This window comes from Heptranchias perlo, chromosome 3, assembly GCF_035084215.1.
Source record: "Heptranchias perlo isolate sHepPer1 chromosome 3, sHepPer1.hap1, whole genome shotgun sequence".
NCBI classification, from domain to species: Eukaryota; Metazoa; Chordata; class Chondrichthyes; order Hexanchiformes; family Hexanchidae; genus Heptranchias; species Heptranchias perlo.
The window spans coordinates 74603901-74629671 of NC_090327.1; the positions used below are offsets into that span (position 1 = coordinate 74603901).

General features: G+C 40.2%; 1 protein-coding gene across 5 annotated transcripts in view; it reads left to right on the plus strand.

Moving 5' to 3' along the window:
- The window catches only part of prex2 (phosphatidylinositol-3,4,5-trisphosphate-dependent Rac exchange factor 2), a 428462-nt gene that overhangs the window by 80155 nt on the left and 322536 nt on the right, over positions 1-25771 (plus strand). For all 5 annotated transcript variants that reach the window (XM_067980312.1, XM_067980313.1, XM_067980315.1 and 2 more), the window contains exons 2-6: positions 8245-8316; positions 8912-9034; positions 10041-10145; positions 12908-13009; positions 13976-14137. In XM_067980312.1, coding sequence (XP_067836413.1) covers positions 8245-8316; positions 8912-9034; positions 10041-10145; positions 12908-13009; positions 13976-14137 — 564 coding nt within the window. The remainder of the gene's footprint in view (positions 1-8244; positions 8317-8911; positions 9035-10040; positions 10146-12907; positions 13010-13975; positions 14138-25771) is intronic.

Consider the following 25771-nt stretch of genomic DNA (forward strand, 5'->3'; position numbering starts at 1 on the left):
AAATATATTCTTTGATGGTAGATACGTGAGATTGTTACTTATGTAGCCTCAATTGGCCTCCAGCAGATGTCAGCATCAAGTCAAAATAGAGAACTGAAGACAATGAGACAATCTTTGAATTACATTGGTGCCTTTTCTTTGACATAAATGCAGAGCCTTTCAAGATTTGAGCTTAACACACAAACTTCACAGCAAACCACATATTAATAGTCAAGAAACGAGTCTCATCTCAGTGATAATCACACCTTCCCAGTTCTAATCATTCTTAGCACCTGGCAACATTCAGAAAACACAAGTTTTCCTGTGTGGTTGAAGTAGAACCAAATATGAACTAACTCTTGATTTTTATGGGCCCTGAAGTCCTTGAGTGTGAAGTGAGGGTTGCAATAAAGTGAACTTGAGAATAAAAAGACTGCGAGTGTTGGTGAGATTCTAGCAGAATTAATTAAAAATTGGGTAGTGGAGGCAATGAACGACCTTGTTGATTTGTGAAAAACCATGTAGTTGAAAGGGGAATGACCATAAGATTTCATGAAAATAATCATCATACCTCTGGGAGAAAAAGGCTAAATACTAGCAAATGTGACGAATTTTGTACCATCAGTTTGATTCCACCTGTCGCAAAGATTATGCTCAGATTACTTTACAAGAAGGTTAAGAGCAAAAGTAGAGCAATATCTTGGCAAAGATCAATTTGGGTTTCGCAGAGGAGGTGGAACAAGAGAGTAACTAGGGATAATGAGAGTTCTGTGTGAGAGGAGTAGAGAACACAATCGAGGTATACATTTGCTTTGTAGATTTTGAAAAAGCACATCACGCTACCCGTACCCAAAAACGGCCCTTATCCAATTTTTTTTTTCCCCCCAGTGTGCCATAATATTGGATGTGAGGAAGCACTTCCAAGTGTCCAACCTACATCCCACATCAGTGTGAAGATATGAACATGCATCGAGGCTAGGTTGTATTGGAAGGATTTTTTGTGTAGCCCTTTGAAGATGTCAGTGTGACAGAAGTTCCAGTTGCAAGTTGAATTTTGAATTTGGCCATTAATTTTAAGCAATCAAAGAACTGTGAGGTTGATTGCTTTGTATGGGACATCAGTAACTGGGTAGCAGGATGCCAGGCAAAGCTTTGCAACATACATACTTGAGCCAGCTATGGTACTGTTGGGTAGTCTTACTCTGACAACTTTCTTAAGGTGTGTTATTGCCTTCTGCGTCTGTTCTCTGGTCTTGTGGCTACTCGAACACAATGTAGCAAGGTGACACCAGCTTGAGTTTAAAAGCCTGAAGAAGGAAAGAAAGACTGTGGAAAGCAATAAGCTCCACAGTAAAAGAGTGAGATGGAGTGGGAGATTGCCATGTATTTTAATTTCAACATGATGAGGATTTAGGGAGGAGTAAGAGCAGGTAAAACAGCATATTTGCAGCTAAGGTGGAATATGAGGGAAAGCTCAGGTGGGTAATGCCAACAGTTGTATTGATGACGCAGAAAGAGACAAGAAAGGTCGGGATAGATAGGAAGACATTAGCAGTTCGAGATCAGAGAGGACTCGTGTCACAAAAAAGCTTTTGCAATTGGAAGAACCTCTCAAGAACTGGTCAGTTGGTTCTTAAGACTGTCAACACTTTGAACTTAGGAGTGATTTGATAGCTTATGCCGCCTGTGGTATTAGAATTCATTGTGGACTTAGTGGTCTCTGGATATTTGCCCATAACATGTTGTCTGACAACTTCTGGTTGAGGGGATTTGGGGACAGGAGATTCCTGCCAAAAATAAATTGTAGCTTCATCACAGTATTATAACTAGATTTAAATGCAGGCAAATGAAGGCATATGCAATTTCCTGTGTTTGATACTGGGATTGTGCTGTGCCTTAAATCATGTCCCCTGGTGTCCAGAATTACGAGGTTTTGACATGATAATACTAAAGATTAAAAACTGCATTTTAATTTTTTTGTTGCCCAGCTTTTCAGCCTGCAATATATTATCTTTGCTTTTTTGATACCATTTCAACTAACAACATGAGTGTTCTGATGGGAATGTGAGTTTGCAGCAGAGGTGTACTTACTGTGCACATTACGCACACATCTTCCTGCAAAGATGCAAAGGTGCACTTACCTGACTGGGTCTAAGGAGTTGCCTCCACAGGCAATGCTTCACAAGAGAGGCTATGACCAAATTATGTTGTTTGCTACATACGGACCTTCAGGCAAACTCCACCTCAGGTATGGCACTGCTGGTGCTTGACAAGATTACTAGATCCATCAATTATCATAACTTGGATCCTTCCAGGGTGCCTCAGGAGACATCAGTCACATAATTAAGTCAGTGAGCAATGGGAATGTATATAAAGCAGGTGGGCAATGCATTTTTAAGCAAACCAATTCATCTTATTCCTCGTTGATAACCAGCAGAAGCATGCAAGCGCTCTGCATTTTTTTCCAAATGACAAGATTTCCCAGAGAATAGAAGATAACTGGTGGTTCCGATGTGGTCTTACGAACTCCTGCCCAGAATTCAGCCATCTATATGAACTGCAAGGGCTGCTATTTCCTGAACGTGCAGCCGGATTGTGGCCATCAGCATAGACTAATGCAGGTTAATGTGTGGTTCATTTTCCACCCCACCAGCTTCCACATTTGACAGATCATCTTAACTACAGCTCCCTTCGTCTCTCTGGCATGGGTGTGCCAATGTATCCAAGGATGTGGGACTGATCGGGTTGGTACTTGGGGCTGGGACCTCCCTCCCTCCCTCCCCCACCCCGTTGGAACAACTACTGACAGCTTGATCTGCACCCTTGGCATCGATCTGCTCTTCTTTTCTTCCATCAGATTCCCAGGCCACTGGAGCCTGCTCCAACCTGCCAGTTTTCCATGCTTCTCTTTCTACCTGTTCTCCTTTAGTTACTCACATGCTCTCTGTGTCTCGCATATGTCTTTTATTTCTCTTATTATACCTCATTTTGTCTCCTGCCAATATCAGTTCTGCCATTTAACCATTTGTTCTCCACTCAAGCACTTCACAGATTTTTTTTCTCTTTTCCCCCTTTTCCTGGCCCTGTTCCTTTTTTAAATGTGATATCTTCCACTCCTAAAGAAGGGTCTTAAAACCTGGAATGTCACCTGGCTGACTTCTGTTTCTCCACAGATGCTGCCTGACCTGCTGAGTATTTCCAGCTTTTTCTTTTTGGATTTCCAGCATCTGTAGTATTTTGCTTTTTGACTATAATAAGAATACTTTTTGGGCACAGCATAACTTGAGTCCAATCAAAATTTAATGCCCTAAAGCGCCTAGTGTTTTGTATGTGAGTTAAGCCCTTTGGTGATGCTGTATGATTTGTGTGATTTAGATCCTAACTAAATACTTCTTCTAGGTGTTCACTGTTGCCAGAGTACCTAAGATGGCTGGGTGCTGTGTGTCAGCTGGAGCTTCTTGGGTGTGAGGTGACCCTCTACTTCCTTATGACACAACCCAGCATATAGCGCCACCATTTCTGTAGCTGCAGGGTCTACTTGTTTTTGCAAACTGAGGAGATGGGTTGAGAGCTTGAAACTGACAGAAGGACATACCTTGAGAGTTAAATGCCATCCTACAGCCCATAGTGGTTGTAATCACATGTACATCATGCAACTATATTCAGATTGGGATGAATCCTTTTACAGCCATGACTGAAAGAAAGTTATAGGTTTAAGTTGCTAGTGTACAGTGTGTCTGCTGCAGAATTTCCACGCATAATAAGCAATGAAAGGGCTGTAAGATAATGTGAGGGGCAGGAATCACTTTGTGTCACAGCTGGTTGATGAAAGGAAATGGTGGGTAGTACTACCTTGGCTGATCTGATGTGATATTTAGACATCTTATTCACTTGTAGCCAGCTCCTTTGGGTATTGCTCTCTGCATTGACATACCATGCCACCTCCCACATTCTATGCTCCTTTCCTCCAGCCTATGGTACTAAAGAGAGCCACTACTGCATTTTCTCAAATAAGACTTCTGTGGTAGCATTTAAAAACTTTGGCCCACATGATACCGTAGCATCTCTGCTCCATTTTTGTGTAAAAAAAAATCCTCTTCTATTGATTTAAATATATTTAGCACACATAATTCAGTTTATACTAGTGTATCATATTCAGTAAGACAATTCTGCCTGCCTGTCTGTTTGTTATTACAATTTTTGAATTTAAATACTTTGTGCTCAGTGGGAGAATTCTTGTGCAATATTGAAGATGTTCTGTTGACTCTTAAACTTGTTAAGTTAACGTTAAAAGTTTCCTGATGGTTCCATAATCAGTGTAGAGGTAAAGCAGTGTGAGACTACGTCCTCAAGATGGTCCCATATCACTTTCCTATCTTCAATTTGGGTGACTTTGCACCTGAATTATACTACACAGTTTGGCTCAGTACTGGATCGAAAGTGTTTCACATCAAAATAAAATGTACAGCGTAACTGGTCTGTACAAAAATAACACAAATTTATATTTATTGCAGAACTTATAAATAATTCTGATGAGCATATATCACTGTGATGTGCAAGTTTTCTTCATGCTCTGATTGCTATATAGTAATCCAGAGTTAACTCTCCCTCTTCTACAAGTCTGGTTGCAAGCAACCTTTTTATTTTCCTGTTGACGTGCTGTAGATACCAGGACCCTATTGAAATATCTACTGAAAATCTAAAAATTAGATGGCAACAGCTGAGAGGCAAGAGATAGAACAGGGTCAGTCTCACAAAGCACTACAGAATAAAAGAATTAAGTTGGTTTTGTTATGGAATAGATGAGAGCAAACTCCCAGACAAGTGCTGCAATAACAAATGCCGGAAAGGGAGATCCTGAAATACACGGAAGACGACTGTTGAGAAAAAGCTGACAGGCAATTTACGTCATTTAGGAAGAAGTGAGTCAACTCATAATAGACAATTAAGGAAAAGAACACACAGCTATTTGTAGATGCTATTGGGTTTTACATAAAGAAAGAATTAAGAAAAAAATCAATTTCTTCTGCTGTTGGGATGATTTAGTACAGTTAATTTCTGTTTTGTAGTTTCACTGTCATGCCCAGAGATTTGTTCCATGTGTAGCTCTTATATTCTTAACAGCTGTGTTATAATATAGTTCCACAAGTGAGCAGTAGAAGGAACACTCAAAGTCTAAAACTAGCATTTTAAACACCTGGTTTGTGATATTACATACAACGAAAAGCCCTCAATTTTGTCAAATCTACCAACTTGTAAAATTGTATTAAGCAGCAGCTGCACAGTTATATGTTGTACTCTGACCTCACAAAATCACTTTGTCTCTCAGGACAAGACTTTACATCTGGTGAGTGGGACTTATCACCCATGATGGAAGAAATATATGAATTAAAATGTCAATATTTGACCCTAGGAAAAAAAAAAATGTTGACCAATGGAAGCACACAGCTGAGAAAACTAACCATTAAAACTGACTGATGTGTTCATGTTGTGACCAATGAGCATATAACACTAATGCTAGCCTACAGAGAGTTTCCAGCTCCATGGCCTATTAGGAAAATACCTAAATGGGAAAAGTTTGAGAGACCTAGGCAAAATGTAATATAAAATTTAGAAAAGTTCAATCAAAACATAAAATGGATTTTTATTTGTATTTGTTTTAATTGCCCAAGAAGCATTTTAAAAAATGTTCAAAAATAGACTGAAAATCAGGGAAACTTGGAGAGAACACATGGACCAAGAAGAAACTTCTAAAAAGAAATTCAATATTTAAAGAAATATGTAAATGGTAGCTCCCAAAAATAGCAAATTTTAAATAAATAGTTGGAATGAATACTAGTTCTCCAGTTTTTTTATTTAGAGTCAAACAAGGGTCACGTAAGTTACCTGTGGAAAATGATTTATTTCAGATAGATTCTAATCAATCTGATGCTCAAAGTGAATTAGGAAACTGCTTTCTTCAGTCTACATGTAAATCAGACTCTGACCAGACTGGCTATTACAGTGTTGTTCTAATGTTCTTAAATTCTTTTGAGCTATTAATTTCCTGTTACTTTTAAATAGTCTTCCTTTTTCATTTGTAAACTTTAACTAAAGTTGCTATATCAGCTTGAGTCCATTGACATTGTATCCCCATGATACTTGGTACACTGATATCTTACAGATGTGTAGTTTGAATGGTAGCAAGGCTCTACATGCATGAGTAGGTTGTTGGCTATGGTTCCGCAGGAAGGACAAATGGATGGGTATCCTGAGCTGGATTGTCCCCCATTGTGGGCATTGGGAACTGAGTGCTTCTATCATGGATATCTCTGTGCTAGCTGACAGCTGAAATATTATTTTCAGTAAGAAAGTAGAAAAATAAGTGCATAACTTTTTCCTGTGTGCATGCTTTTTTGTACATAAAGGTTTATAAGTGGTCCTGACTACTTGAATTAAACAAAACAAATTAAGATGGGATTAAATTAATACATTCAGTCATCTGTAGTATGGGCTCCATGTATGTTTTTAATAATGTCAATTTTATTTTCTAATGAGTTATTACTGAGTTGCAGCAAAATGACTATATGCTGTATTATTTTAATATAGTCCTTGACTGATCCAAATATATTCTAATAATACATTTTATATCCTCCACAAAACTAACTCTCAGATCTGGGCTTTTTTTTTCTTTTAATGGAACCATTGCAAACAATATGCAACATTAGCAAGGATTAAGACTTCCAAAGTATATGTCAGTATTTTGATGACCATAATGGACAATGAATTATTAATGTGCAACTCTCTTTGATATAACTTTTTTTCAAAAAAGAATAAAATATTGGTGTTTTATTTAGGTTAAATAGCAACCAATTTAAGTATGCAGATGTTAGATTCTAAAAAGCACGGAAAATTGATAATTTCTTTAGATGTAGTTTATGATACCAGTCATTATTAATAAACCTTTTGCCTGCCTTCTTAGTCTGACAGCGTGTGTTTTTTGTTGGGCCTAACTTGACTAATTTTAGTCGGATGGACTAATTATGGATAAATAATATTGTGGTTCTCAAACAAAATTCATCCATAGTTAATATTTTGGGCTCCGCCAATGTCTTATTAGGTAAGTGCGTCATATATTATGAATCTGAACCATATGCACCAGCAAGGCTCCAGTTTTGATCAGTGCATAGGTGTCTGATCTCAGCCAGAGGGTAGCAGTTGAATGGCCTCGATGGTGCCGAACTTTGGGGTTTTACCTAAGGTATGTTAGATAAGTAACTAAGTAGAAGGAGCTCTTATTAAAGTAGCGATGTGGTTGTTTACTATGGCAGAGGCAGACTCCTCCCAATCCCCAAGTCACTCTCCTGCTGTTCTCTCAGCAATACCACTCTGGATTGATTTTTACTCCCAATGTGTAGCCTGGATTTAGGTGTTGGCAACTCCTGCATTCATACAAAATCTGATCAGCGGTTCAAGGGGAAAAAATCAGCCAGGGTTTATACTGTTGATGGCTATCCAGTGGTTCCTGCTGAAAATTGCACTGATGTGGACATCACGTAAGGAGATCATCAGGATTTGGATTGACTTTGATACCCTTCCATAACTAAATTACCTCCCAACGCCCAGCATTGAGGCTCACCCATGAAAAATGATCCCATTGGCAAATGTCTAAGGGTGTCCATGGAAGTCAGCCCCACCATAAGTGTGTAATTTTGGGAAAAGAGGGAAAAATTAGGTAGTTTTAAAAAAAAAAGTAGTAAAATTACTATATAAAATGTTAGTGGCTAGGAATAGGAAGCTTTTTCTGAATGTGATCCATTAATTCAACCTACACTGTTGAATTCTCCACAGTGGTGTTATACGCAGCTCCAGTCATATGTCTATGCACTACAATATACAAATGAAGAATGGGTACAGATAAAAGGTGACTCCAAATAGAAGCTTGCTGAGAGCAAGGTTTTCTCTTAAATGAAACAACATAAGTTTGCTTCTTTTGGAGATTGATGAAAGAAACCAGTTGAAATATTATGGGGTATATTTTTCTGTTTGCTAACATTAGATTAAAAATTCTATGTAAATATACAGTGGGTCCACCACTTTATACTTATGCTGATCCGTTTTGCTAAATTAATAAATGGAGGAAAATATACCTCATTCCAAGAGTATACTTTGCCTGTCCTCACAATCACACAGCTGCCTTTAGGATTGCCATGACAGAAAGTAAAGCATTTATAAGACTATCTCCAATCTGAACATAATGTAACACAAATATGTTATTTTTATCAGGCATTCCTGCAGCGAATGATCCAGCATGCTGCTTCTAGAGTTGACAAGAATGTGACTGAAGAAATCGTTAAGGTAAGCACTGTATAAATAGGAACAGGAGAAGGCTATTCAGTCCCTCGAGCCTGTTCCACCATGAATGCACCACATGAACCCTGCATATCTAGAAGGCTTGACGTTGAATCCCTAGTCCACGCTGAGCTACTGCATTTCAGCTGAAGCTGCAGTGTAGACTGTAGGCATGACCTTAGAAATCCTTAGGATAGGGAGCTGAAAAAAAATCACCAAGGGTTCCTGTTTCTATTCATATATTGTTCCCTGAAAGTGCAGAAATGTGATGTGGGTGTGAACAAGATCAGCCCAGCAATGGTGCCCTCTGTGGTCAAGAAGCCTGGACAATGGTCGCACATAAAGAAAACCACTTGGGTGTTGTGCTGGAAAGCTGCTGGGGCACGTGGATCCATATCTCAGCATTAGCCATTGCTTTCAGCAAAGTAGGAGAGAAAATTATGTGCAGTGTTAGGAGGGGTGGGGGTGTCGAAGGAGAAGGGAGGCTGTGTTTCATGGAAATCTAGTTTCAAGGAAAGTGACATAGATTTGACAATAACGTTTGATCATTTTCAACAGCTCTGACTTTGTGCATAATGTGATTTTTGATATTTACTTTCAGACATTGTTTTCTAATATTGAGGACATTCTTGCAGTCCACAAAGAATTCCTGAGTATGATTGAGGAGTGCCTGCAGCCTGAACCTAGTGCCCAACATGAATTAGGAAGCTGCTTTCTTCAGTTTGTATGTATCACTGGCTCTGGCTGGGCTAACTATTACAATCTTTTCTTAGGTTCTTGACAAAATGGTTTTAACTCTCTGGTTTCCAGTTTTACTCTGTATGTATGTTTGTGTGTAAAACTATTTTGAATAATGAATAGTGTTATTACTCCATTTTCTCTACCAAAAAAGTCATGTATCAAATTATGAAGCACATATTGATTGCACGGTCTAGTCCAGTAACTGTAAAAAGCTACAAAAATTCCATGTGCAACATTTTTGTACATCTATAAATGCATTAAATTTGCTGTGCGCACTCTGTATTTGGGTACCCCCGTTTTGTGACCGTCACATTTTTACCCCTAGATGGAGGTACATAAGTTTCAGAAGCTGCAGATTCCCAAACCTATATCTACAGCATTGCTAATATACTCTGAAAGAAATATGTTTTGTACATGTTATTCTATGGGCAAGGCCAGAAGAAATCCACTAGTTTAAGGAAACAACCCCAAATAAGTATAAAAATAAGCAGCTGATGTAATTTCTGATTTCATTTTGGTAGGTATTGGAACTTTAGATAAAATCTGTGGGAAATATTTAATACAGCTTTGAATGGAAGAGAAGATTGCTGTTTTCCATCTGGAAAATCAGTTATAGCTTGGATGATGCCTCCTTGGATTTGAACTACTCAAGTGGCAGAATAGTCGTTCACCACCCTCACCCCCGCCCCCACCCCCCACCCCAAAGCTTTGATATGTAGAAAACTCTAATAGGCTTAATTGAATACTTTTTCTATCACTTGCATGTTTTATTTACATCACCTCCAACAACAAAAAATGCCATGCCATTTTCCTGGAAAAAAAAGTCCTTCATCACTGAGCAAGGGCTCATTATAGGATCCTGCTGCAAAATTGTTCTACTGTAATTTGGGATGGTTAAGAGATTTTATCCATAATATTCTGAAATATTTTTCAACAGCAAGCAATAATTCAAAAGCGTTGCTTATTGTGATTTTTGTTTGGAAACACAGAAAAACCGATTTTCTATCTATGATGAGTACTGCAGTAATCATGAAAAAGCACAAAGGCTACTATTGGAACTGAATAAAATGCGGACTGTGCGGACATTTTTGCTGGTAAGGACTTTTTCTTTCTTTTTGATCATTGAGAAAAGCAATTGGTCGAAATGCTTTAAAGACAAAAAAGAACTAAACATTTTTCTGCACTAAAAATAATAGTAATTCCCTTTCGCTCATAAATATGACTTTCAGTGAAGGCGCTGTGGAAGTGTAGGTGGGTGGTTGTGGATAGGATTGGTGCAGGTAAGTCACATGGCTGATTTTAACTGCCTGCCTGCCCAGTTTTCACTGGGCGGGCGCAGGCAGGGTTAAAATCGTCACTTATTTTTGTAGGTTACTGTTGGCATTGCAATTACCACGTGTACCAAGCATGGGCTATGTACTAGTACTTTCGGGAATGCAAAATGATCCACATTTAACCCCACATAACCATACGTGGCCAGCTTTCTGGTGGAACTGACAGGTGATCTGCTACAGAACTGTAGCAACAATAGGTACTAGATTCAGTGCTCCACTTGTACTGCAGTTGACTGAAGGGGACCAGTAAAAGCAGAAAAGGATTGTCTATGAAGTAAGGTAATACATTACTGGAAGGGTTTTGTACCTGAAGCGTTAAGTGACTCATGTTTTCTCAACGGATGCTAACCTGCTGAGTGTCTCCAATGTTTTCTATTTTTGTTTCAGATTTCCAGCATCTGCAGTATTTTGCTTTTTTTTTAGAACATTAATGGACTCCATTAATTACAATTGTATCTTCAAAGATAAGACTAATGTTTTTTCTCTTCCAAATATTAATCTAAACAATTAATATATTAAGGTGAATTGATTGTTTAAACAGTTAATTTAATTAATATTGTGGTCCAGGTACAAGGATTTTTTTCCATCCGTGCAGAACCCTAGATAGTTTGGGGCTAAAAATCCGTAGGGACGCATCCCCACACACGTGTGCAAGTGGGCTGATAATATATTGAAAGGTTTTTTTTCTTGAGTCTTTGGGGGTCCAGGCTGTGACCCAGGTCTGGAATCTCAGATGGGGCCCAAATCCACCATTCGGCTACCTGATATGTCCAGACTGTGTGCGATATTCAACCAAAACAAGGGTCCTTGGAATTCCCAGTAAGGCAGATATTCAACCAAAACAAGGGTCCTTGGAATTCCCAGTAAGGCCAGGACCCAGGGTATCAAGGTCTTGGCCTAATTTCTGACCCTGTGGTGTACTCCCGCCAAATTTACAGTGGGAGTATGCCGGAAGCACCATAGATTTTCAGTCCTACATGGTGCACCGAAGAGTGCCTCTTTTTTGATTTCGTGGGTGACAGGAAAGTTCACACATTCCTATCAAACCTAGTGATGGAACTGGGAACCAGCAAGCCAATAATTTAGTCTAATTATTTTGTTGCTGACACCACAAACCTTGGAGTAAATCTTGATTTATTAATCCCTCACACATTGAAAACCTATTCTTGTAATTCTGTCTTTCATACACACATCACTGCGCCATGCACTAGTTTAGCCATTCAATCTATACTGCCAACTATAATCCATAATCCTGGTCAAATAATATCTGCGAGCTAAGCTACCTGTGCTGGTAATTCAGCCCTTTGCACAACAGTAGATCAGATTTTGTGGAGGAGAGATTGGATCACGAGGGGAGGGGGGTTGGCTGATCGCAGGGGCGCCTGGAGTTCACGGGGAGGGGGTTTAGGCCGATTGCGGAGTGTCGGAAGATTACGGCATGTTAGTCTGGGGTGCTGGGGGAAGCGCTCCTGCTCCTCCTAGCCCACAAGCAGTGCTTGAAAAGCATTTACCTGCTGGATCTGGCAGTTCTTGCCTCTCTTTAGCTACCGGGTTTCCCTATCCCAGGGAAACTCGTGCTAGCGGAGTTAAATCCAAATAGCTGACAAAATCTGAAGCACAGAGCCTCATTAGCATATTATAAATACCAACCCGCCTCTTGAGCGGGTTACTTGGCAATCCCTAACCCACCCCCGGAAGTAGGCATGTTCGTGGTGGGTTAGGGTTGGGGTTTCCCATTTTTAACAATTTAACCCCTCCCCGCCACCTCCACCGTCACTGTCCTACATGTTCGGGAGGGGGGTTATAATTCCCCCCCATTGTGTCAAAGAGGGCAATTTCTCATGTATTGACTAATATGATTGTTTGACAGACCAGGATTGCAATCACTAACCACATTTCAAATCCAGATCAGTAGTCACTAACACATGGCTCACTGTGCTTCCAGGTTTCATCCAGCTTATCTCATTTCACCTCATTACCTCTCCGTTCTTGTCAATTGAAAATATGCGGTCCCACACTTTCCTCCCTTCCTACATCCTAACTGGTGTTTCAATCAAAACTCACCACACAGACTCCTACTCTTATTCGTTCTTTTACAGGATCTCAAAACTGTGGCATTCCCCTGTTCACCCCTCCTTCTACCATCTTCAGAGATGTGAAACCAAGCTTGGTGTCAGCTAATCACTGTGTTGTGATTTACCACAGTTTTAAAGTTCTTATTGCTGGACTGTAAACCATCAAAACATGTCGCCTTCATGTGAAAAAAAAATATTGAGAATCTGTTGTGATATTGTGGTGTTAAAAGTGTGAATTATGGAAATGCAGAAGGATGACTAGAAAGAAAGAAAAATTGTTTTGATAACTTTGTATATTCTATATCACCTTTGACTTAATGCATTTGTAGTAATTGCACTTGCAAGTGATTTACAGGTATAAGAACTGTTTCGTAACTGCTTAATAAACTATGCAAATATCAATATACATAAGATCCAATTAGTCATTTTTGCATCTTGAAACACAAGGGTTGCATGCTGCTAGCGGGACAGAAGAACCCCGACGTTCCACTTGAAGGATATCTGGTGGCTCCCATTCAAAGGATATGCAAGTATCCACTTCTGCTCAAGGTACTTAAAATAATCATAAGTTGTTACATGACAGATACTGTCTTTTTGAATAGGTCATTGTGTTACTCCCCCTCCCACATGCAAAGAATGAAGTAGTATTCAGACTAGGATTGGTCCTTAGCAAAAAAATTCATGAATATTTGTTTTTTTTTTACACTTTCCTTAATTTGGTGTCATTTTTGTAACCGTTTCACTGTTATTTTGGAGCATTGTTAGTATAGTCTCTTGTGTATAGTTACTAGGATATTTTTAAATCTGCAGCATATGCAGCTCTACTGAAAAAAGTAAGTTTAAACATTGGCGTGGATACATCTGTCTAGACTGTGGTTCAGCGAAGTAAGACCAACAAAGTCGAGTTTCCACAAATAAGGAAAAACAAATGGAGCAATGTGTCTTTCTAAAGAACAACAAATTGTTTTATGAAGGCTCACTTTAGAATTGCTTAAGACTTTAATTATTTTGGCAAGTGTATATTTTTGTTGAATGAAGTATTTTTGTGGACTAGTGTCTATTTATATTTGATATTGAGACATGTGAGAGTGTTTGAATTAGTTTTACGAGTTTTTAATGTAAGAATGCTGGCTGATGGTTGTTGTCTTTGTCTCTGTTTTTCTAAAATGCAATCTGGAACATTAATGAATTAGTATTTTTGGAATTTCTAAGAGTGGGATGTCAATAATTTCATATTCATGAAAAAGTGTTTAATAAACCTTTTCCATTTGCTTACTAATACAAAGCATGAAGAATTGTCAAAATACAAAATTGCTTATTAATAATGTCATTGTGATGAAATGATGCTGGCTTCTCAACCTCGGCAAATAAAAAAGGTTTACCAAACACTTCTTCATGAAGAAAGAACTCCTTAAGGAAAACCATCTCATTTCCTTTCATTACTGAAAGTCACTGAAAGTTGTTAACAATTTTGAGAATTTTTTTTTGAGGAAATCTGCATTTACATTTATTTAGGAACTGATGAAGAGGACTCCAAGGAGGCATAATGACTATGCAGCAGTGCTCGAGGCTCTTCAGGCCATGAAAACCGTATGCTCCACCATCAATGAAGCCAAGAGACAAATGGAAAAACTAGAAATTCTAGAAGAATGGCAGTCACATATAGAAGGATGGGAGGTATAGCTACTGTTCCTAGTTTAAACTTTTGTTACTCCAACCTTAAAGCTATGCTATGAGCAGATTCAAAAACATGTTTTCCTAGTTGAAAGTTAGCTGGACTAGAGCTTTTGAAGTTTTAAAGATGTCTGACATATGACAAAAATAAAAATAAACTATGTGCCAACCTTTTAAAGATCCAGTGTTATCTTGCATGCAGAATTCACATTTGTTTTGGCAAAGATCTATATTATCGTTAAGTTTTATTGGAGTTACACAATTAGCTCATCATTCCCAGCTGTCAAGGATCAAAAAATCTAACTGCAGCATGCTCCGTATTCTCTCCTAATATTTTCTATTAGTAGGATATGTTGTACTTGTTATGACTCTGATTTTTACATGTGTTTCATAACTACTGACAGATTGATTGCTTCTGACTTAAAGCTGTGTCTTATTACTTAAAAATAAAATGTTTTCCACTTCACAAACAATGAGAATATCAAAGACTCCTAGGCCAAGTCATTCGTAGATCATCACGATCAACAAAGTTCCACAAACCTACTTTTAGTAGGGGAGAGGAGAAAAACAAAAATCACCTCCTTTCCTCGATTTATATTTGTAGCAGAGTTATTGGGGAGGAACCAGCTACTGCCAAAGACAGTTATCACTTGCAGCTCATAAAGGTTTTGCATATTAATTTTATGTGCATATGGTCTTATGTGAGCTGCAAATTATCTACTTTACACTCAAATCTTTGCCAACATTATCTGGCCTTTTGTCAGGCCTATACATTTTTTAGTTGATAATATGACCATTAATCATTCCCGATTTCCATGAAAATGGTGCAATAAATGTATTATCTTTAAATAATATAAATGTTTGATAATACGAGGGAGTGAAATTTAACTTTGGCTCGGATGCAAAGCAAGCAGTTGTGGATCGGCTGCCCGTTATACACCCACTCGGTATTCCTTTCCATTGCCATTGTACAATGGGTGACTGATCCTTTATCACCCGGTTTGCGCCCCTACCAAAGTTGAATTTCAGACCTACTGTTTTCTTATTTGGTAAACTCATAAGACCATATAATAGCTCTTAATACCATAGCAGCCTCAATATTACTATGAGCCAATAGCACAAATTCAAAGAAATATCTGCAAATTATTGCTTTGTTAATCCAACAATTCATCAAAGCTAATTGGGTAGATTTTCTGATTGAGCGTTTGTGTGTTGTATTAGAACCTGCCTGAACGTTAGTGACTCCAGCTTATTTTGCGAAGTTAAGTTTAATTTCCACAGTATGAGTGAGCTCCCAGCCCATGGCAGCATTGGGAGCTACTGAATGGTGGTAAATGTTTGTTAAGTAAATACACATGTGAAGTACATTTACGTGTATTGTGTGAGTGTACGTAGGGTGTTTTTCACTAAAAGTAGTACATGTGGCTGAAACAGTTTTGCTGTAGCCACTCGTGTCTATTCAGCAATTTCTATTGGACAACATTGAAATAGAGAGCAACATTGATAGATTAGATTGTTGGGAAGCGGGAGTTGTTGTTTAATGTTGATGATTTTTTTTCATCCTTGGAATATGGACATTGCTGGCAAGGCCAGCATTGTTGCCCATCCCTAGTTGCCCTTGAGGAGGTGGTGGTGGGCCTTCATCTGGAACAGCTGCAGTCCGTGTGGTGAAGATACTCGTACAATGCTGTTAGGTGGTGAGTTCCAGGATTTTGACCTAGTGGCAATGAAGCAACGGCGATGTATGTCCTAGACTGGATAGTGTGTGACATGGAGAGGAACTTGGGGATGATGGTGTTATTATGCACCTGCTGCCCTTGTCCTTCTAGATGTTGCCATGGTACGATGGTGATGGAGGAAGTGAATGTTTAAGCCGGTGGATGGGGTGCCGAACAAGCAAACTGCTTTGTCCTAGAGGGTCTCAAGTCCTGAGTGTTGTTGCAGCTGCACCCATCCAGGCAAGTGGTGAGTATTCCATCACACTTCTGACTTGTGCCCCACAATGAACTCCATTCCCTAGCCACTGATTCCATCACTGTCCCTGGCCATGGTGTCTGGCTGAACCACACTGTTCGCAACCCCAACGTCCTATTTAACTCTGTGCTGAGCTTCCGGCCACATATCCTCTCCATCACCAAGACCGCCTACTTCCACCTCCATAATATCACCCTTCTCCGCCCCTGCCTCAGCCCATCTGCTGCTGAAACCCTCAAGTATGCTTTCGTTACCTCCAGACTTGACTATTTCAGTGCTCTCCCGGCCGGGCTCCCATCAACTGCCCTTTGTAAACTTCAGCTCGTCCAAAGTTCTGCTGCCCGTATCCTCGCTCACACTGTGTCCTGTTCACCCATAACCCGTTTGCTCGCTGACCTACATTGACCTCTCAATCCAGCAAACTTCTCATCCTTGTGTTCAAATCCCTCCATGGCCTTGCTTCACCCTATCTCTGTAACCTCCATCAGCCCTACAACCCTCCAAGAACTGTGCATTCCTCCAATGCTGGCCTCTTGTGCATCTCCGATTTCCTTTGCGCCTCCACTGGCAGCCATGCCTTCAGCTGTCTAGGCCCTAAGCTGTGGAATTCCCTCCCTAAACCTCTCTACTTCTCTCTCCTCCTTTTAAGATGCTCCTTAAAACCTACCTCTTTGACCAAGCTTTTGGTCTCCTGTCCTAATATCTCCTTATATGGCTCGATGTCAAATTTTGTCTAATAATGCTCCAGCCTTGGGATGTTTTACTACGTTAAAGGTGCTATATAAATGCAAGCTTTTGTTGTTGTTGTTGTGATTAGCATACATTAGTCATTAAATCCAATAGTTGGTGTTATACAGACTATTAGCAAAGTATATAAAAAGAGGCAGCATTATTGTTTCTGGAACTATTGTTTCTGGAAATAGTAAAACAGAAATATTTAAGGGAAGAAACCAAATTGTGTGTTTGCAAGCACTTTTAATACATGAGTAGCTACTGCTGTTGGAGTCCACCTATAATTGCTAAAAGAATACTTTAGAAGGTGGTTGCCAAAGCTCCATATAGCTACAGATCTGTCAAGTGATTATATATATATATATATATATATATATATATATATATAATAATTCATTGTTATTTTGTGCTTTTGGCAGATAGATAAGTGAAAGGCTACATTTTGTGACTTTATGTGAAAAGTGATATAGTTTGCCTCTTTCTTCGTACTGCATTGACTGTAGAGTAACTTGCCCCATTTCAGAGTCAGCAGGAGGGAGGTACTGGTGTCACAATAAACTGTGAAACCTGATTTAATGAAATAATTCTGATATAGACAGTACTGTATGTACAGGCTATATGGCATTGTTTATTTATACAGCATGCTGAAAAATAAGTGCTAATTGCACATGTGCTCTTTTAAAATTATAGGGCTGACAATGCAATGGCAGGTACCTGAAGAATTGCTGTGAATTATGCATCAGTTACATGTATTAATGAGTGCAGAAAGCTGAGGCCTACCATGCACCTGATGTGTATAGTGCATCAAAAGGGAAGCATCGGCGATGCACAATAGCCTGACTGCCAGTATAAAATAGGAGCTGCGAGGGAGGCATATCCTTTCAGTTGGGTCCTCGTTGTTAAATGCACATTGCTGTTCTTGCTGCATCTCCTAGGAACTGATTGGGGGTAATTTTAACCCCCAAGAACGGGTGGGTTGGGGGTAGGTGGGCAGTAAAAATAGTTTGTTTTTGGAGCAGGACCGCATTCCGGCTCCAACGCGCCCACTTCCGGGTTTAACGTTGGCATATTTGGATATGATCATGCAACAGAATCCCGGAAGTCCAGTCCCCACTTATAGCCTTTATGCACTGCTTGTGGGCCAGGAGGAGCAGGAGTGCTTCATCCAGATCCAGCAAGCTCACCTGGCGTGATCAGATGCGTGCGATTGGTCGACCCCGACCCCTGATAGTGGGCCACAATCCCCGATGGTGGACCCTCCGACATGGTGGACCTCCCTTCACCTGATGGACCCCTCCCCCCACCCCACCCCCCCCCCCCCCCCCCCCCGATCTATCTCTCCCTCACTCACTCCCCCCTCTCCGATTTGCGGCTCCTTTCCCTTTCGAAAGGCTGGCTGCCTGGCACATGGGAAACCCGGAAGCACAGATACTCACCTTCAATTGAGTTGCAATCACAGAATGCGATGCACTCACTTGACTTCCGGGTTCCCCACGCGAATATCTACACACACGCTGGGTTCCCAGCTCCGTGCTAAAATTATGCCCATTGTTTCTGCAAAGTTTTGGGCAGTTGCAGGGGCAGTCTGTAAACACCATGTATTGTTCTATATGTATAAATGCGTAGGCTTCAAGGAGCTCCTGAACATTTACCTGAGGAAGGAGGAAGTCTCCGAAAGCTTGTGAATTTAAAATAAAATTGCTGGACTATAACTTGGTGTTGTAAAATTGTTTACAATTGTCAACCCCAGTCCATCACCGGCATCTCCACATCACGTCAAAGTTATAAGCAACAAAAAGCAAAAGATACTGGTCTTGACCTAGGGGAAGGCTTCCTCCACACTCTCTCTTGTCTCCACACCCTTCATCTCAGAAGGAGTCAAGGCCACTGCAAATGCTGTCTGTTCCCACAAGCAGATATAAAAAAGGATAGTGAGAGAGAAGATGCAATTGACCAAATTGCCCAAGGCAGCCGTCACCTTTTGTGAGTGTGTGAATATGCAGCTGTAAGGAACCGTGTGCTGGCATAGTTCTTGGTGCTGATATTTGACACATAATTGCCAACTCAGGCACCATGACACAGTGAAACAGAAGAAAACGAGCATAGTTGTGCATTTACAAAGATGAGCAGTTAGCAATGCTCCTTGCATTCTCCCTCTGTGATGATATACATAATCAGTCTTCTGGGCGCAGACACACCCCACGCCTGATGCATAGCCACTGTGTCAGTACGCATTATCGGCCCCTAAAAGTGTCTTGTGTTGCTTTAAAATATTGTTAAAATTATCTGTTTCCATCCCCTCGCTTAACAAGTATTAAATCATTTTGAAGTGTTTGATACAGTTAGGTATCTGTTACCATGAAATAAATGTACTTGTGGAAACAAAAATACTTATTAGGGGGTGCCCTTTAATTTCAGAGAGATTATAACTGGCTGAAGTTCACCAGACAGGAAGTGGAACACATTTCTGAAGTCAGAATAAACAGAACAAATTATTCAGGGCTGCTGCCAGACCTTTATAATAACTCTTAGATGGAGTCCCAAACTTTGTCGTGGCATGGATAGTCTTTAAAAAAACATAAACATCTGGTCCTGGGTGAAACAGCTGAAATACAAAAGGGAAAAGCTTAAGATTTTCTTCCAGAAGGAAATGTTTAGCTTATTGCTTGGACTTGTGAGGAAACAGTTTGGTTATTTTTAGACTTAACAAAGGATCAAAGAATAGTTATAGTTCCTGTGTGGAGTTAAACAAGAGGGGAAAAGTAGTTACTGTGATGAGCATAATCAATTATGTAAAGAAAATAAAACTTGTCATGTAGCTAAGGCGTGATTGTTACTGCTATTTCTACAATTGCTGCTATCATCATAGTATTACCTACATGTCATTTATGGTATTATAAGAAATAGGAGCAGGAGTAGGCCATCCGGCCCCTTGATCCTGCTCCGTCTTTCAACAAGACCATGGCTGATCTTCTACCTCAACGCTATTTTCCTGCACCATCCCCATATCACTTGATGCCTTTAATATCTAGAAATCTATCGATCTCTGTTTTGAATGTACTCAATGACTGAGCCTCCACAGCCCTCTGGGATAGAGAATTCCAAAGATTCACCACCCTCTGAGTGAAGAAATTTCTCCTCATCTCAGTCCTAAATGGCCTACCCCTTACTCTGAGACTGTGACCCCTGGTTCTAGATTCCCCAGCCAGGGGAAACATCCTCCCTGCATCCACCCTGTTGAGCCCTGTAAGAATTTTGTATGTTTCAATGAGATCACCTCTCATTTTTCTAAACTCTAGAGAACACTCAATCTGTCCTCATACGACAATCCCGCCATCTCAGGAAAAACTCTGCTTTCCTTATCCTAACTCGCACCAAGTCCCGTTCACCTATTACCCCTGTGCTCGCTCACCTACGTTGGCTCCGGGTCCAGCAACGCCTCGATTTTAAAATTCTCATCCTTGTTTTCAAATCCCTCCATGTTCTCGCCCCCTCTCTATCTCTGTAACATCCTTCAGTTCTACAACCCTCTGAGATCTCTACACTCCTCCAATTTTTGCCTCTTACGCATCCCTGATTTTAATCATTCCACCGTTGGCGGCTGTGCCTTCAGCTGCCTAGGCCCTAAGCTCTGGAATTCCCTCCCTAAGCTCTCTGCCGCTCTCTTCTTTAAGATGCTCCTTAAAACCTACCTCTGTGACCACCTGTTCTAACATCTCATGATGTTGCTCGGTGTCAAATGTTGTTTGATGATGCTCCTATGAAGCTTTGGAAGGTTTTACTACATTAAAGGTGCTATATAAATGTAAGTTGTTTTTGTTGTTGTTGCAAAAGACTCCATGGCACTATTTGAAGAAGAGCAAAGGAGTTCTTTTGGACTCCTGGCCAACACTTATTCCTTGATCAACACCACCACAAACAAATGAACTGGTCATTAATCCCATTGCTGTTTTTGGGACCTTGCTGTGTGCAAATGAGTTGCCACATTGCCTATAAACCAACAGTGCCTTCAAAAGTAATTAACTGGCTGTGATGTGTTTTGGGAGGAACGTCCTAAGGATGTGAAAGTTGCTAAGTAAATGTAAGTTCTTTCTGCTTTTTATTTGCTGTTTGTGGGACCTCATTGTGCCCAGTTGGCTGCCAAAATAATTTATTGGTTATGAAGTGCTTCAGGATGTTCTCAGGAGGCAATAAAATACTATATGTGCTAGTACTTATGTCACCATAGTGTTACACACATACTATACATATCACGGCATTATACATTTATACCATACACATGAGGTGTTACACACTTGTATCAAACACATCATCACAGTATAACACACTTGTATTATACATATACAGTATTGGACACTTATCATACATATTTTATAGTACTAAACAACTATATTATACACATCGAGTATCACTTGTGCCTTACATTTCATCACTGTTTTACACACTTATACCATACATTACGTCACAGGTTTACATGCTTATACCATGCATCACAATATTACACACATCATTTAATGTTATCATTTAATTTTTCTCCCTTCACCTTAATTATATTCTTCAAGCAACTTACCAAGATCTGATAACACAGATGGGATGTCACCCAACACATGACTTTGTGAATAGTTTTTTGAATTAATGTTCCCCAATGGGGCATAGGGTTACTTTTAAAACTTTAGGTCCAGATTTTGGCTTTCTGTTGGGAAATGGCACTATACCTGCTCATTTACCTCCAAAACGACAATGGGAGTTTTCTGCTGTTGCTGTAGTTGGAAATCTTCCAGTGTTAAATTAAGTTGTATAATTAAATAGAAGCTGAGTTCATGGAAATTAATCAGCTTAATGGCACAAAAATTAGTCTCTTGATATTTCTGAATGAATCTGAAGCTATTTCTGCTTTCAATTGAGGCGTAAAAATCTCAGAACAAATAAAAGCACAAACTACATCTCAGAAAGGTTGAAGCTGAGTCGCTCATTAAAGGAACCCTGAAATGGTGAACGATTGTCTGTGGTTGTTGAAGGCATGGTACTACTCTGACACAGTATCATGCTGTCTACAAGAAACAGGTGTGAATATAGGAATTGCTAGACGATAAAAGACCACGGTCCATCTAATTCGCCTTCAACCATCCTGGTAGTCGCATAATACAACGATAATGGAGTTGTTGACTAATTATAGCAATCAATCTCTATCAATTAGTCTACAACAGACCCAGACATGATGCGAGGAAAGCCCCAATGGTGGAGAGCTTTGGGAATCATAGGTCCAACGTCACCTGTTCCTCCCAAGTATGTTACACTTATCACATGTTATCTCTCAAATTACTCATATATTGTATCCCATAATGTTATTTTCTGAAAGAAATCTATCTAATTTGCATTTGAATTAATATAAATGTAGTGTCTCAAATGAAATAGAATTGTAAGGACTGCCTCAATGTGTAAAGTGTTACCAGGGAGAAGATCTTCCGAAACAGAAAAGTAGACTATGCAGCCTGAGGAGGATTGTGTACCTTTGATGACAAAGGAATCAATTCCAATAGCATAGAAGATTCTGGTGTTTTATTAAAGATATAGAGGCCAATTTTCCTCTGCTTAGTACGTGACTTGCCAGAGCATTAGGGAAAGGAAAGAGGAGTGGAGATTTGTATTGTTAGTCGCCTCCCTAGTTGAGAATAACCTGTATCTCCTGGGGGGCAATGCATGGGAATGGGAAGCTCCCAGCTGAAACTGGCGGGAGCACTCAAATCATACGCATATGACGTGGGAGTGCCGTAATAATGCCTCCCACATAATTTTCCAGGCATTCCACCGGGTGAACACCAGGAATGAAGAATGTCCATCGAAACTGAGTGTTAGGGACTGCCCTTCAGATTGGATAATCTGTAAAAGTCCAGGCAGCAACCTCCTCCATACTCAGGCAAGTCTTTTTTATTAAGTTCTTTGGTGCAGCAGGGCTGTGTTGTGGGAATGGAGGCAATTTGGCTGCAGTTTCTGACAGCTGCCAGCAGGCCAGAAATCTACCTGGAATTTATACTGCTACAGGCGTTTGAGGCCTGGTGTTCCCTCCCACTGATTTGGAGCAAGTGTTGATTCTGAGGCAGTGGTTGGGCTGGGCACTTGTCCAATAGTTAGAATTAGCCGAACCTGGGAAATTGGCTGGGTTCAGCCGAGGCCAAGCCAGATGCATACAAAAAGGGTACCATCCAATTTACTCTAGGGCAAACGGGGGGGAAGTTGGCTCCAAAATCTTTTTTCCCATTGTTTCCATATAAAGTATCTATTCGAGAGATATTTCAAATCAGAGCAATGTAAGATATCACCAAGTTACAGTTTTCCTTCAGATTTCTCGGAAAATGCCTACTTTGTACAGTGTTTCACAGCTAATGAAGTACTTTTGAAGTGTATTCTCTGTTGTAATGCAGGGAAGTGTGGCAGCGAATTTGCACATAGCAAAGTCCCACAAACAGCAAAGCGATAAAAACCAGACAATCTGTTTTTGGTGGTGTTTGTTGAGGGGGAAATTGTTGGCCAGGACACAAGAACTCCCCTGCTCTTCTTTGAAATGTACCTTGGGATCTTTTACTGTCCACCTGAGAGGACAGAAGGGATTTCATTTCTCATTCGAATGATGGCACCTCTGACAGTGCAGCACTCCCTCATTAGTGCACTGAAGTGTCAGCCTAAATTATGTGCTCAAGACTCTGGAGCGGGGCTTGAACCCATGATTTTCTGACTCAGAGGTGAGAGTGCTATTACTGAGCCAAGGCTGACAACTTTTATGTAATAAAGGAAATGAAAGAACCAAGCCAGTGCAGCAGCAGTATAGTAATCAAGCCAAACAGTGAATGAGTGAAAATATGCCTTGACTGTAAAGATTTAAATAAAACTATAGAAAGAGAACATTATGCAAAATGGACCATCGAGGAAGTAATGTCATGGTTAACAGCAAAATCTTTAGCACTCTTGATGGAAATTATGGCAACTGCTATGTAGAATTTGATGAAGCCTTGTCAAAGTCTTGCACCTTTAATGATCCTTTTGGCAGATATGCATATACTAGTGTGCCCTTTATGTGATATTACAGAGGCTAGATGACATTAAAGGAGTGGAAATTATTATTAGATGATATCCTGATTTGGAGAGAGAATGAACAGGAACATATAAAAGGTTGGAAATAGTCCTACAGTGAGTAAGTAAACACAGTGTGAAGCTGAATTGGAATAAGTGCAAATTCAAAGTGCAAGAAGTCAGTTATAGTTACATTTACAGCAGAAGAACTCAAGGTTGATGCCAAAAGGTGGAAGCAATCAAACACATCAAAAAACAAGCAACAAAATAAGACTTGGAACAGTATCCTGGCATGGTAACCTGCTTAGGCAAGTTCCTGCCTAATTTTTCAGACAAAACAAAACTGCTAAGAAAACCATTTGAAAAAGACGTAGCATGTCATTGGACTGATGGACATGATGGGAATTTTCAAGAGCACTGTACCTGATGACAGAAACTCCAGTGCTGAAATACCACGCCATGACCAAAGATTAGTATTCAGGAATGGATGCACTATCATTACAGAAGTACCATTCCATAGCATGGACAGCATAGATAGCAAAGATGAAAAAATAACTTTGTGCAGGATATCCTGTCTCCTGATATAATCAAGGCTATATGAGAATATATTAGAAACTGAGAAAGACAAGCCATTAGAAAAGTTGAAATTCCTGAACTTGGAAGGATTTCCAGACAAATAACCTGAAGTTGATTCTGACCTACAACATTATTAGGACTTTTGAGATGAATTGACTATTAAAGAGGGACTTGTCTTCAAAAGTCACAACTCTGCTGTGACTGGCAGCCTAACAAAATTTATGTTGGATAAAAATACATCAAAGCTACCAAGGAATTGAAAAATCCAAAACATTAGCAAGAGATGTCTTGTTCTGGCCTGATATGACAAGCTGGGATCATACATCATAAGAACAGGTGATCAACAGTTGAGAAGTAACAAAAGAGATCTCAACCCCCCTGTGCTCTCAACCACCTTCAAAAGTACCTCCTGGCCTCACACTCTCCCTTGTGCTTTCAAACAGAAGCACCTTCCTTTCAGAACCCCAGCCTCTTGAATGTTAAATTCACAATCTACGCTGTGAGTACTCCCACACCCAACCCTATCTCCTGCACAAGTGCTGGAGCCACTTGGGAGTTCTCTCGGTCTCTTATTATCCCTATTACTCCCAGGCCCAAGAACCCCTAATCCTTTCCAGGATGCAGCACCCTCTGCCCACTCTGTTCCATGTGCCAGCTCACAACCACCTGTTTCTTCTTGGCTGAAGCTCCAAGTGCCTCTCGGCTGGAGTCTCCCCAGCCTTCATGGCTCATTCTGTTCCACTCTTAGACCAATCTTATTTTTGACCTACTTGGGTTGTGTTGCCTCTGACAGTTTTTGCCTGCCCTGTCCCAATACTCATCTTTAATTTGGTAGATGCTTCTTGTTGTGTACCCTGGCCTCTTTTAAAAAAAAAAGGTAAGAGATGGAAATTGAGTACACTAGTAAAGGAACATCTGTAAAAGCCACTGGGAGATACACAGAAGAGATATAAAGGATGGGAGACTTAAAGAAAGAATGAGAGAGAACTAGTGAGAAAAAGAGCTGGGGATAAACTGAAAGACACAGACACCACAAGGGGAAGAGAGAGAGTGGAAGGCAAATAGAAAGACAGAGTAACTGCAAAAATTAAAGAATGTAGAAAAAGTAGAGATATCGGGCTATAGATTGGGCCGTGTAACACCCGTTTTGTAGATGCTACATGGCCTCCTAAGGACCCAAAATGGCATCTGGAATGCGCGCGCGCACTTCTAGCATGACATGCGCTGGACTCCATCTTGGTAAAGGCGTTTGAGCATGCGCAGATAACGAACGCCAGCAGCATGTAA